The sequence below is a fragment of the Zalophus californianus genome, chromosome 1 (genome assembly GCF_009762305.2).
Source record: "Zalophus californianus isolate mZalCal1 chromosome 1, mZalCal1.pri.v2, whole genome shotgun sequence".
In the NCBI taxonomy this organism is placed as follows: Eukaryota; Metazoa; Chordata; class Mammalia; order Carnivora; family Otariidae; genus Zalophus; species Zalophus californianus.
In genome coordinates, this window is record NC_045595.1 from 130,555,157 (window position 1) to 130,569,399 (window position 14,243).

Sequence of the window (14,243 nt, forward strand, 5' to 3'; positions counted from 1 at the left end):
TCACAAGCCCGAGATCAAGAGTCACATGCTCCACTGACTGAGCCAGCCAGGTGCCCCAGGAATATTGATTAAAAAAAAGGAATGTTTCCACAAAATAAAGATTCTACACATTTCTTGCTAAATGTATGCCTCTTTCCTAATTTCTGTTGCTATTCCAGTAGGATTTTCTTCCTTTCTGTTTTCTACCTGGTTATTATTGGGGTTTGTATATAAGACAGTTACTGACTTTAAAAAAATAGTTTCTGTCGCCCAGAAAATACACCAAACTCTCTGTGATATCTAGATAGCCAGACTCTATCACCTGCAAATAATGATATTTTTTCTACTTTCTAATTCAGCTTTTATTTCAGTTTTGGGTCCAACTACACCAGCTGGAAGTTTCCGAACAATTGAAACAATGGTGATGGTATTATTGTACTGTTACTTAATACAATGAGAATGCCTCCAGGGTTTTCACTGTTAAGAAGCCCCCCCACACACTCAGGATGATGGTGGAGGACGGCAGTGCTAACAGGGTAACAGGTTCTCAGAAATCCAAGTACTTTTTATTTTAATGATTTTAGGATGGTTCAAGCCTGGTCCCAGTGGAGATGGTTTTTCCACATCAAAAACAAGGAACTGCTTTTCCTTTTCAAATTCCCAAAAGGCTAAGGAACCTCTAGCCATCATCTCCTGTATCTACCAAGGATCCAATCATTAGTCCTCCCAGGCCACAGTGAAGTTTAGAAAGAAGGCCCTCTAGCAAGCGAAAAGGCTTCACCAGACCCTTACTGCTGCTCCCTAGAGGCTATGATTTTGACCACTTTCTTCCACTATAACAGCCAGCAAGATACTCTACATTGTTCCTTTGCAGGAAGTCCAACAACACCATTTACATACATTTAACAGCAGGTTAAACCTGTTCTCTACCATGGACAGATGAAACAAGAGCTATACTCAGTAAAGGCCAGCTAGTGCAGAACACCCAATCACAAAGCTCACCCCTTTTGGCTCAGTGTATGGGGGCACAGCTTGCCAACAGTCTATGTTCAAGACAGGATGACCAGACATCCCGTTTTGTACAGGACCGTCCCCATTTAGCCTTTCTCCTGGGCAAAATTGGTAACAGCATTCTTTTACACTCAAAATTACACATTTCCTAGTTTGGATGATACATGATCACTTTACCAATACAATGAACTAGTTTTAATTTCCTGGGCGCTTAGGATGGCCCTAAGAGCTAGAGGGACTACTTTATAAAGTCTGCCAGATGCATTTAAAGAAAAGTGTGTGTGATGTTGGCTGTTCATTTATGTTGGGTTTGTTTGTTTTTTAAGATTTTATTTATTTGACAGAGAGAGAGAGAGAGAGAGAGAGAGAGAGCAGGAACCACAAGCAGGGGGAGTGGGAAAGGGAGAAGCAGGCTTCCTGCCGAGCAGGGAGCCTATGCGGGGCTCGATCCCAGGACCCTGGGATCATGACCTGAGCCGAAGGCAGACGCTTAACAACTGAGCCACCCAGGCACCCCTGTTTGTTTTTAATGATAGAGAAGAGCTTTCTAGTACTGAGTTTTTTGTTTTTTTTAAAAATGGATGTTTGCTTTCTATCAGATACCTTTTGGTATCCAAAATACTGACAAAATGATTTGGTAAATTTTATCAATAGATTTCCTAATATTAAGTCATTCTTACATTCTTAGAATTTTTACTTGATATTTTTTTTTTTTTACCTTGACACATTGTTGGATTTGATTTGCTATATTTTTCCTAAGATGCTTTTATCTAGTTTTAAGGGAGACCCTTTTCTCGTGTTGTGATATAAGGGTTATGCTAGTTTGACACAATGAACTGGGAAACTTTTAGTCTTTTTCTGTGTTCAGGAACAGTTTTAATAGTGCTGAAACTCTGTTCCTTCAAAGTATGGATTATTTGCCAATAAACTACATGGGTCTGAACATTTTAATAAAAAGTAGTTTTAAACTATCAAGTTTTCATTTATTGAGTCAATTTTGGAAAACTGACTTAGAATTACCATAAGTTAAATATTTTATGATTTTTAAAATCTTTAAAAAATAAAATAAAATATTTTATATGTAATATAACCTTTACTATTCTTAATTTTATGTATCTGCAATATTTATCCTTAAGTTTACCAGAGATTTAGGGAGTCAAATCTTAAAGAGTATTTGAATTTTTTAATTTTCTAATAGTTTTCTAGAAATTATAAAATTTTCTAAATATTTGTTCATTCAACAAGTATTCACTAAGCACCTACTGTATCATGCACAGTTCTAAATGCTGGTCTGGTGATAAATGGAAGTCAACAAAACTGACAAAAATCTTTGTCTCCATGGAGCTTACATTCTTGTGAAGCAGACCATAAACATGAAAAGCAAATACAAAATAAGCATGTTAGATCATGGTAATATTAAGGAGGGGAAAAAAAAAAGGCCAGGAAAAGAGCAAGGGCGCATGGGCAAAAGCTTAGAGTGTCCAGGGAAGACACTACTGAGAAGTAGTATTTACTGAAGAATCCTCCCCGACCCCCACCCTGCAGGAGGTGAAGTGATGGGATTCTGTTGGGAAGATCAGAGACACAGGGGTAGAAAATGTGCCAGGGGCGGGGGGCAGCGGTGGCAAGGAGCCCAGTGTGACTGAGGCAGAGGGACGACTGGGCAGTTCAGACAGAGAGGGAAGCAGTGTAGCTCATGGGTGACCACAGGTCCACAATCCCTAAGAGGCTGATATGAACCCCTCAGGATGGTTGTTTTTCAGAACTTAAGAGTTTTTCGGATTTTAGAAGAGGAATATGCTGTGTATTAAGAACAACTCCACTGGGCCCGAAGTAGCATGCTGTAATGAACACAACAGTGTGTCCAGTGACAGATACAGTCATCCTAAGTGGGGTAAGTAAAGACTATAAACTGCTCCTTGTTGCTCTGGTCAGGTTCTGCCACACAGTAAGTCTGCACTAAACCGAGCGGAGGAAACGTTTTTCACAACTCTGGACATCAGACTTGCTGCTCAAGGCTGGACGGACCACAGCGAAGGGGCAGAGGGTAGATGGTGGAAGACCTGCTGGTTCAGGTAGAGGTTCTCAGTTCAATCTGCATTTTTTCCTTTTCTCCTTAACCAGCTCCTTTCCCTCCCTCTCCTAGTGTGAACTGTTTTTCCGAAGTCCTGAGCTATTCACTTCAGATTATTTCTTTAGTGGCCTACTATGCGATTGGGTCTTATGTTTAAGAACATCTGCCCAGTGTAGGGTGCAAGGTTTACTCAGTCAACATTATTAAACTACATTATTCAAATCCTTCATCCTTCTTCTTGTCTATCTAGGATATCAGGATCCCAAGGTTGTATATGAAAGTCTCCTACACAATGGTGTTTTGGATTCATTTCTCCTTGCATTTCTAATGGCTTTGGCTTTCTGCGCATTTCAATGTGACAGCTTCACCATGGACCATTTCTTGTTAAGATAAAACGTCTCGTCTTATAGTTTGTATTTCAATTTTACTTTGTATAATAGAAATATAGTAATATTACTACAGATTTATTTTAGTTTATCATTTGCCCACTCTTTCATTTTTACCGTGAGCTTTCCTGGGCCATTTTGTTTTAGATGTAGCTCTTGAAACAACATAGAGTTTGACTTACAATGTACCTTTTAATAGTGGCAACCATTTACATGTATTGCCTTGAGTTATTATATGTGGTCTTCATTTCTTATCCTAGGTTATATTTACTGGAATTTTTCTCCCGTATCATAAAATAAGGCCTCTGATACTTAAAATTCCTGGGTCACAGTATTTCTCCCTCAACACTCAGCAGATATTGTTCAAAAGCCTTCCAGCCCTGTCTATTATGGAAAAGTGTGAGGCTAGCCTTTTTTTTTTTTTTCCATCTTTTGTATCCAGGTAATCTACTTTTTCATTTTGAATATTTCTAGAATTTTTCTGTCCTTATGTTTTGGTATCGTAATTTTGTCCTTATGTTTTGATATCTTAAGTCTATGTTGGTCTTTTTAAATGACTTTCAAATACTGGGCAAGCCCCTTTAAATAGTTAACTTTTTAAAAATGAGCTGAAGAAAGAATTATACTTCTGCTTTCAGCCCAAATGGAGTTAACAGTGATTACATTTACCCCCATGCTGAAAAAAATAAAATAAATAAATAAAATTGACAAAATATATGAAACCTGGTTCTAAAGACACTGGCTATCAGTCAACAAAGGAGAGTGGTCCCTGAGAGAGAGGACACACATGAGGTAAGCCCCGTAACTGCCCCAACTTCCTGCCTGGAGAAAGTTTACAGGTCATGGTGCTGGGAAGGGGATCCCAAATGGAGCCCACTGGTGTCCCAGAGTTGAGGAGACAGAGCTGGAAATCCAGGGAGTCCAAGGCAGCTAGAGTTCACAGGCCAGAAACCAGAGAGGAAAACCTCTCTTCTCCTGACAGAAAGCCAGGAGATGCTAAGGGGCCCCTCAAGTATTCAGCTGAGTACTGATCACAGGTATGTGAGGAAACTACTGAAGCAGAGGAGACACCCATAAAGATAACAGGAAACAAGCCAATGTTCACCCAGGCCCAGGAATAATGTCTGTCCCTCCTAGAAAGAGGGAAAACCTCACAATTCACTGGGAAGAGAAATCATAAAGTTTTCCCCTCACTGGTGGGACAAACTTAAGCATACACAAAGTGTTGCTCTGGTCCCACCTAACAAAACTGAAATGTAAGACCCGAAAGGATCAAATTATTTCCAAATAACTATTCCCTAGGACAAAGCTAAATAGTATTTATATAAATACAAAATTATCCAGCACCCAACAAGGTAAAATTTACAATGTCTGGCATCACATCTAATGAAAATCAAACATGCAAAAGTGAGAAAATATGACCCGTAATTAGGAGGGAAAAAAAATAATCATTCCGCTGACACAAACCCCCAAAATATCAGATGACAGAATTAACAGACAAGGACAAAAGCAATGTCTGAGATTAAAAAGGACACTGTATGGGTTTAATGGCAAATGAGACATTGCAGAAGAAGTGTACTGAGCCGGAAGACACAGCAACAGCAACTATCCAGAGTGAAATACAGCAAGGAAGAAGACTGCAAAATAAAATGAACACAGTATGAGTGAACTGCGGGAACACTTCAGGTGTCTTAATATATGTGTATTTGGAGTCCCCAGAGGAGAAGAGACAGAAATATATTTTAATGATAATGGCTGAAAAGTTTCCAAATTTGATGAATAATCCACAGATCCAGACACAAGAAATATGAAGAAAATTATATAAAGACATATCATAATCAAGTTGCTTAAAAACAAAGAGAAAGGGCGCCTGGGTGGCTCAGTCAGTTCAGCCATTAACTCTTGGTTTCAGCTCAGGTCATGGTCTTGGGGTTGTGGGATCAAGGCCTGCATCAGGCTCTGCGCCCAGTGCAGAGTCACCTTGAGATTCTCTCTCCCCCCTCTCCCTGTGCCCCTTTACCATGCCCCAGCTCAACTTGTTCTCTCTCTGAAATAAATGGATAAAATCTTTAAGGAAAAAAAAATGTATATATTAAAAGCAGCCAGAGAAAAACAAAGGACACACTGTGTAGAGACCAAATATAAGCATGATAGCACATCTCACATCAGTACCAACATAAACCAAAAGACAGTGGAATAACATCTTCAGACTATCAACAGAAGGGGGAAAAAAAAGTGAAAATATTTTTCAAAAATGAAAGCAAAATAAAAAATATTTTAGATATACAAAAGCTGACTGACTTAACAGATTTACACTGTAAGAAACATTAAAGGAAGCCTTTCAAGAAGAAAAACAGATGAAAACCTGAATCCATAAACAAAAGAATGAGGAGCACAGAAAATGGTAACTATGTTAATAAACGTAAAGACTGTTAAATCTCCCTAAAGGAGCATCAGCTCTTGAAAGCGACAATAATATCAATGTACTGCTGGGTTTAAGACCTATAAAAGTAAAATCTACGACAACAACTGCACAAAGGCTGGGAGCGAAGAAGTGGGAGAACCCAGGTAAAAGGTGCTTATCTATGTGTAAAAGTGGTATAAGAGCACTTAAGGGTAGACTGCCATCAATAGAAATGTATACCACAGATTTTCTCAGCAACTACAACCAAAACCACAAAAACCAAAAACCAACAAAAATATTGCTAAAAAGCCAAGAAAGGAAATTTAGAAATTCAAAAATTTTTAAAACTCAAAAGAAGGGAGAAAAAGAACAAAGAATAGACAGGACAAAAGGCAAAGAGCAAGATGGCGGATTTAAACCTAATCATGTCAATACAAGAATCACATAAAATGTAAATGGTCTAAACAATAAAAGGCAGAAATAGGATTTTTTTTTTTTTTTAAAGATTTGAGCACGTGAGAAAGCATGAGCAGGGGAGGGGAAGGGGCAGAGGGAGAGGGAGAAGCAGATTCCCCACTGAGCAGGGAGCCCGACGCAGGACTCGATCCCGGGACCCTGGGATCATGACCTGAGCCGAAGGCAGACGCTTACCGACTGAGCCACCCAGGAGCCCCAAAATAGGACTCTTTAGACCCAACTATTGCCCTATAAGAAAATCACTTTGAATATAAAAATACAAATAGCAAGTAAAAGCAAGGCAAAAGATACGCCCATGCTAAGACTAATCAAGAGAAAGCTGGGGTAGTTCTATTAATATCAGACAAAAATTTCAGAGTAAATAATATTACCAGGGATAAAGGACATTTCATAATGATAAAGAAATCAACTGACCAGAAGAACACAATAATCCTAAAGGTTTATGCTTTGAAATACTCACTGAAGCAAAAACTAATAAAATGCAAAGAAAAATGGACAAATACATGATTAGAGATTTCAAAAGCCCTCTCTCAATAATAAATAGAAAGAACTGACAAGTATCAGTAAGGACACATAAGACCTGAATAATACTATTAACCAACTTGAGATAATTATTATCTGTGGAACTCTCCACCCAGTAACGGAATAGAGATTCTTTTCAAGTGCAGAACAATGACCAGGTCAGACTGTATTCTAGACCATAAAACAAGTCTCAAGAAGTTTAGAATCCTATAAATCATGCAAAGTGTTTTCTTGGACCATAATGCAATTAAAAACTAACAAAAATAAAGATACCTAGAAATCTCCAAATATTTGAAAACTATGTAACATACTTCTAAAAAACTCATGGGTCAAAGAGGTCAAAATTATAAAGAATTTTTAACTAAGTGAAAATGAAAACACAGCACATCCAAATCTGTGGAATGCACCAAAAGCAATGTTTAGAAATTTACCACTTTAAGCTTCAATATTAAGAAAGAAAAAAAAGTTTCAAATCAATGGTATCAACTTCTACATTACACACCTAGAAAAAGAAAATGAAACCCAACTACACAGCAAAGAAATAATCAGAAAAATTAAAAAAGCAGAAAAATAGAGCAAACTGTTCAAACCAAAAGATGGTTCTTTGAGAAGATAAAGAAAACAGATAAACCTCTACCAAATGTATTCATTTGCTAGGGCAGCTGTGTAACAAAGCGCCACAACCTGGGTGGCTTCACAGCAGAAATTTAAGGTCTCACAGTCCGTGTCTAAGGGCCGTAGACAGCAGTCTTTTCCCTGTCAGTCTTCACACTGTTTACCTTCTCTGCTTGTTGGTCTGGAGCTTTCCCCTTTTTCTAAGGATACCGCTTATCTCAGATTAAATGACCTCCAATCCGGTATGACTCAGCTAATCATATCTGCAACAACCCTATTTTTCAAATAAGGTCACATCCTGAGGTAGTGGGGGTTAGGACTCAATGGATAAATGGATAACCTCAACAGGCCTATATCCAAATAAGACATTAAATTTGTAGTTAAATCTCTTCTCACAAAGAAAATTCTCCTAGGGAACTTTCACAGGGAAATTAAACCAAACATTTAAAGAAGAAATAAGACCAATTCTACACAATCTGTCCCAGACAACTGAAGTGGAGGGAATGGTCCCCAACTCTGCCTACAAGGCCAGCATTAGTCTCATACCAAACCAGAAAAAACATTTGAAGAAAGGGAAAATAGAACTTTTATGAATATGGCTGTAAAACTTTATAAAAACTTTTATAAATCAAATGCATTAATATATTAAAAAAGTTATGCATGATGACCAAGTGTGGTTTGTCCCAGAATTACAGGGTTGGGTTAATATTTGGGGGGTGGGGGTGAATCAGCGTGAATTCACCATTTAACAGACTGAAAAAACAAAAACCACATGATCATCTCAACAGATAAAGACAAAGCATTTACTAAACTCCATTCATCCCTGACAAAATCTAAACAAATTAGGAAAAGAGAATACCATCAACCTGATAGAGGTGACAGGATGAGAGATGGAGAAGACTAGGTTTACCTGCTCTAAAATTCTATTTTTCTAACCAGGTTGGCCTACTAATAGAGGGTGGGGGTAACAAAGCATTTACTTTCTCAGACGTTCAACAAAATTATAAAAAATGGCTTTCAATATTTCCCCAAATACATCTTCTTACAAAATTAGGAGTGTCTTATACACATAAGCATTTGTATTCACAGTACTTCTGGAAATCCTAGTCATTTCCACACAGTTTAGCATTTGACCTACACACAGGACAATAATAACCACATATGACTACTTCATTTTCATATACAAGAATACTTACCTGGCTTAATCTATTTGTGGTTACCTCTCTGGAGTTTTTGTTGTTAAAATCATGTTATAGATTTCAACAGTTTATAGGCACAATGCATTTCTTTAGAAATGCTATTTACTTACACTGACAGCATTAATATCTGACACATGTCCAGTGAAAGACTGTCTGCACATTCCATCTCGAATATCCCACAATTTTGAAGAGGCATCACAAGCACCAGAAACAAAAGTCCTCATGTCAGGACTCAGAGAAAGACTCATCACATCTCCAGAATGCCCAGTGAATGTGGTGGTCTGCTGGGCAGTTTCGATGTCCCACAAAGCGCTATGATTAAACATAAATTAAAATAATGACTCTTAGATCTTTCCTTATGTTAGTTCCCGCTACCACCCTCAACCCCCAAATCAGTGTTCTCCTGCGCCACACTTACCAAGTTGTGTCTCCTGAGCTTGTAACAATTTGGCTGTCATCTAAAAATCGACAGCAGGACAAGTAGCCTGCAGCAGAGAGAGCAATACATCTCAGGTTATCGCTGACAGAGTGACTCAGTTACCATGTGAAGTAGTAACACATTCTTTTTAAAACCCAATACGTGGGCAACAAATGTTTGTTAGTATAATCTATAGTTCTACTTTTAGTTACCTCAAGTTCCATGCTGTCTGCAACTCAATTTTATCAACAAACTCTCAAGTATTTACTATGTCGATGGCGCGCCTTGTTGGACACTCTGAAAATGACAAACTTAGGACACAGTCCCTTCTGCCTACTATGATTACCAAAGACAGAGAAATTCCTTTACACAAATCTCTATCATCTATGGAAGACTAAGTTAGGTACACTGGGAAATCCTTTAATATTACTGTGAGAAATTACGACAACCTCAGTGAAGGCTTCATGGAAAAGGGTCACCTGAATGAGAATTCACCAGTGTTTCCAAATATGGAATTGGCAGGAAAATGATATTAGAGATTTTTGTAAAAAGCATCATCAGATAGTACTACCAAGAATTCAGAGAGGCAGAAGCCTGATGAGTGGCAATAAATTCCTTATTAATACTGCAAACCAAATGCTATAGTACGGTGTACACTCTATGGTATGCATACTGGCAAATCAAGCAATGCACTACCACATCCATGAAGTATTTTTCACTGTGTATCTAATACACACTTTCAATTACATAACTAAGTACAGATGCCAAAATCCCTTAACTGTTATATGGTTGCAGAGAAAAGAGAAAATTCTATTTGCTCCCCCCCACTGTAGGCTCCCAACACAGGGCTTGAACTCACAACCCTGAGATCATGACCTGAGCCGAAATCAAGAGTCACTTAACTGACTGACCACCCAAGTGCCCCTGTATTTGCTTTTTCTTTTCTTTTACTGTTTGAATATTTTACAATCAATCTGTCATTTTTATAAAATTGACTGTTTTTGAAAGAAAAATAAAATTACAGTCATCATTTGTAGAACTATAAACTCGGTCCTTTGCTGATTTATACTCCTTTCTCCTCTCACTTGATTAACACTCCATCTTCAGCAGCTGACCACAGTTTGTCACTAGTTCTCGTTGTTCGGCTCCCTTAGGAATCCTCATATTTGGTAGGAAAGGACACTATTTAGTGGAGCTCACCTGTGTGACCCGGTAACTCTCGGCTCACTCTCACGTTCCCCTCTCTGGTTTTTAAGTTATATATAGAGCAGATGTTGTCCAGCCCTCCACACGCGACATAATTACCAGAGGGAGCGTAGGCACAGGTCATCACCCAGGAAGACCTCAAAGGAATAGCATGCATCTGTACAACAAATGTAACACACAAAAGCTATTACTAAGATTACAGAAACAGTCCATTTTTGAAACCGATGTACAATGAAGCAAATATTACTAAAAATTAAATGCATCTAACTAAAAATAAGCCAAATTAAAAATGCAATGGTTTAAGAGAACAATGAAAAATAAAATACTAATACAGAAAAAGTAATAGGCATGTTAGCATTTATCACCAATTCATTCGGATTTAAGTGTTCTTTTTCAGAAATTATTTTAAGAGGACGTAGAATGTTTCAATGCTAATATACCCATTCAAAATATGAAGTGCAAAATGTTAAAGAATTGAATAAAATTCTTTGTTTTCACAGTAACAGTCAAAAGAGGAATTTCCTCCAATATAACACTGAACAATGCAAGTATCAGAGCCAATTAAAATGGTTCTTCCATAAAAATTTAAAAAATAAATGGTTCTCCCATAGAGGCGCCTGGGTGTCTCAGTCGGTTAAGCATCTGCCTTTGGCTCAGGTCATGATCCCAGGGTCCTGGGCTCGAGCCCCACATGGGACTCCCTGCTCAGCGGGGAGTCTGCTTCTCCCTCTCCCCTCTGCCTCTCCCCCTGGCTTGTGCACTCTCTCTCTCTCAAATAAATTAATCTTAAAAGAGAGAGAGAGATGGCACTGTGTCCTAATAGTAGGATATATACTCTGCACCCAAATTTAAAAAATGTCAATTGTTTGTACTGATCTGCCCACATCACTCTGGTGCCTTATTACCCAATACCAATCATTTCAAGTAGGCGGCAAAATTTAAGGTATACGGGAATAAGCAAGGCTAAACGGTGATTACTATTATGCTCTCACTTAAACCTAAAATATTTTAAAAACTATTTTTGTTCTAGGAAAATATAGTTGAAAGACATGCTGGGTGGGCCAATTAATATAGAAAAACTGTTATAAATCTGTCTTAGCTAGCTTTAAAATCTCAACCAGGCTGAAGTTATTATTTACTTCACAAAACAGGACTTTTAAATCTTTAATAAAAATAGTGATAAGAAGTACACACAGAATCTAAAAGGTATTTCATGTGTGTAAGTTTTCTTGAAGCTTTTCTGCTACCACTCAACCCCTTTACATTAAGGATTCCTTCCAGTGGACACATTAGGAGGACCCACTGGGTTCCGCCAAGAGATGGGAAAAAGTTGTAATTTGCCTCCAAGCTACTGCATCTTCTGAGCAATCCAGAAACACAAATCAATGGCTAGAGTGGACCCAAGGAAAGCCTCACACTAGCATTCTGGCTTACCCACAACTAGAAATAAAAATCTCAGGGTCGCTGCCCATTAGGAAATGGGTAAGTTAAAAAAAAAAAAATCATTTATAGGGGCACCTGGCTGGCTCAGTCAGAAGAGCGTTGTGACTCCTGATCTCAAGGTCGTGAGTTTGAGCCCCATGTTGAATCTAGAGATTACTTAAATAAATAAAGCTTTAAAAAAAATAAATCATCCATATGTAAAACTGATGTACATCCTTTTCTAATATTAAAATACAAAGTAGGAGAATCAAGTAAAATACACTGAATGATAGTCTTACCACTGTCCTTGGGAACATAAAAGGACTTAATATTAAAAGCAAACACTAACCCCAAAGAGAGGATCTAGATTAAAATAAATGGAATAAATTTATCTTTGAAGGAAATTAAAGTTTGAAGTAATTGAATAAAGGAAAGAACTGTTGGACACCAGAACAAATAAAAGGTTAAAGAAAATGACTAAGAAATCCTACCTTATTTGTTGTATAGCTATCCCAAATAATTAATTTTCCATCTTGGGAAGCACTGACTAGTAGCCTAGAGGAACAAACACAAAAATAATTTGACACTTAGAGGAAAAAGTAGTTTAAGTTAGTCATGCATTGCATTACTGTAGGGCAGTTCAGAAAAAAATATTATTCTAATTAAAAACTTGATACCAGGAAATATATTCCCAACTTAAAAAAAAAAAATTTATTTTGCATGCCAAAAGTTTTCAATAGGACATAGATTTTAGCAAAATTTAAACATTTTGGGGTGCCTGAGTGGCTCAGTCGGTTAAGCGTCTGCCTTCGGCTCAGGTCATGTTCCCAGGGTCCTGGGATCGAGCCCCGCATCGGGCTCCCTGCTCAGCGGGAAGCCTGCTTCTCCCTCTCCCACTCCTCCTGCTTGTGTTCCCTCTCTCACTGTCTCTCTCTCTGTCAAATAAATAAATAAAATCTTAAAAAAAAAATTTAAACATTTTACTAAAAATGCCTCTGGTTAAAATTCAAAAAAATGATGCAACTTTTTATGGTGACAACATTCTAGTTCTTATTCAAGATTCTGGTAGTAGCTGAGTGGTTCATTATTTACTGACTTAAATTTAATGACATATAAGCCTAACAACCATTATTTCACTCCACCTAATAATGTTAACTGAGAGCCTGTGAAGGCAAGGCAGCGTTATGGGTATGATGCAGGATGTGCCTCCTGCCTTTTGAGGCCTCTACCATCTGGCAGAGAGAAGGTATTTACACACGTTTACAATAAATTAAGTAAAAAATGGTTAGAGGGGTGGTATAAAATCAATGCTATAGGAAAGTAAAAGGGGGACAAATACCTCTGCTTGTTGAGTCTTGTGAAAAAGAATGCATACTGAAAAACGGAATTCTGTAAGCTAAAGGTAGAAGTCTCTATGCTGTGAGGAGGGTATGTTCATTGACAAGAGGAGGAAAAATACAGCAAGTGTTTCAGGAATTGTGAATTTTCCAGTTGCACAGAGGGTGTGAGAAATGGGCATTACAGCTGAGAAAAGTGGACAGGGCTGGAACAGCAGAACTTTGTCTGCTGGCTAAATATGAACTCTTAACTATTAGTTACTGAACTTTTTTGTTTTGCTTTGGACATTTTCATTAGAGTATAAAATTCAAAAGATACCAAAAAAAGCTACCCTACCCAGTGAGGGGGGAAGTCACCTTCCTAATCCCTGTCACCAAGGCACCTGGATCCCTTCCCTACAGGTAAATAACATTAGTGGACTTTATGTAGCGGCTGCCAGAAATTTTTTATGAAAGGGAAGTTAACAGTAGGATACGGGGCAGAACCTGAATTTTTTTTTTTTTTTTTTAAGTAAGCTCCATGCCCACCTTGAACTCTCAACCCTGAGATCAAGACCTGAGCTGAGATCAAGAGTTGGACGCTTAACCAACTGAGCCACCCAGGTGCCCCAAAATTAAATTCTTTAAAAATCAATTGGCGGGGAGCCTGGGTGGCTCAGTCGGTAGTTAAGTGATTGCCTTCACTCAGGTCATGATCCCAGGGTCCTGGGATGGAGCCATGCCTTGGGCTCCCTGCTCAGTGTGGAGTCTGCTTGAGATTCTCTCTCCTCTCTCCTCCTTTCTCCTGCCCCTCTCTCTCCCCATCTCTTTAAAAAAAAGGGGGGGCAGGTACAAACCTTGAATCATATCCCCAGTGCATAGCATAGATCTTAGCTAGGTGACCCCTCAACGTACGTCTCGTTCGCATTTGTATTCGGCCCACAGAATCCATATTTGATGTGATCTTTAGAAAACACCAAGAATGTTATTTTTTACATCTTAGACATAGCTCAGACAATAAAGTAGAAATAACAGGCATAAGACAAATTTATAGCAATAATTCCAGAGCCATTATATGATCAGTAAGTTGAAGAAAAAGTATGACTTAAAATGATCCTATTTGCACATCTTCCAGTGTTAAGAATAGATATATCTCCCAACTTTAGTTAAAAAAAAAAAAAAGCCACAAATAAAAATCAAATAGATGATCAAAG

At 38.1% G+C, this 14,243-nt stretch overlaps 1 protein-coding gene across 6 annotated transcripts in view; it reads right to left on the reverse strand.

The window, feature by feature from the left end:
- GNB4 (G protein subunit beta 4) overlaps positions 1-14,243 on the reverse strand; it is a 55,180-nt gene that overhangs the window by 8,626 nt on the left and 32,311 nt on the right. For all 6 annotated transcript variants that reach the window (XM_027585909.2, XM_027585910.2, XM_027585911.2 and 3 more), the window contains 5 exons: positions 13,887-13,993; positions 12,205-12,268; positions 10,286-10,448; positions 9,086-9,152; positions 8,778-8,979 (listed from right to left, as the gene is read on the reverse strand). In XM_027585909.2, the coding sequence (XP_027441710.1) occupies positions 8,778-8,979; positions 9,086-9,152; positions 10,286-10,448; positions 12,205-12,268; positions 13,887-13,993 (603 nt within the window). The remainder of the gene's footprint in view (positions 1-8,777; positions 8,980-9,085; positions 9,153-10,285; positions 10,449-12,204; positions 12,269-13,886; positions 13,994-14,243) is intronic.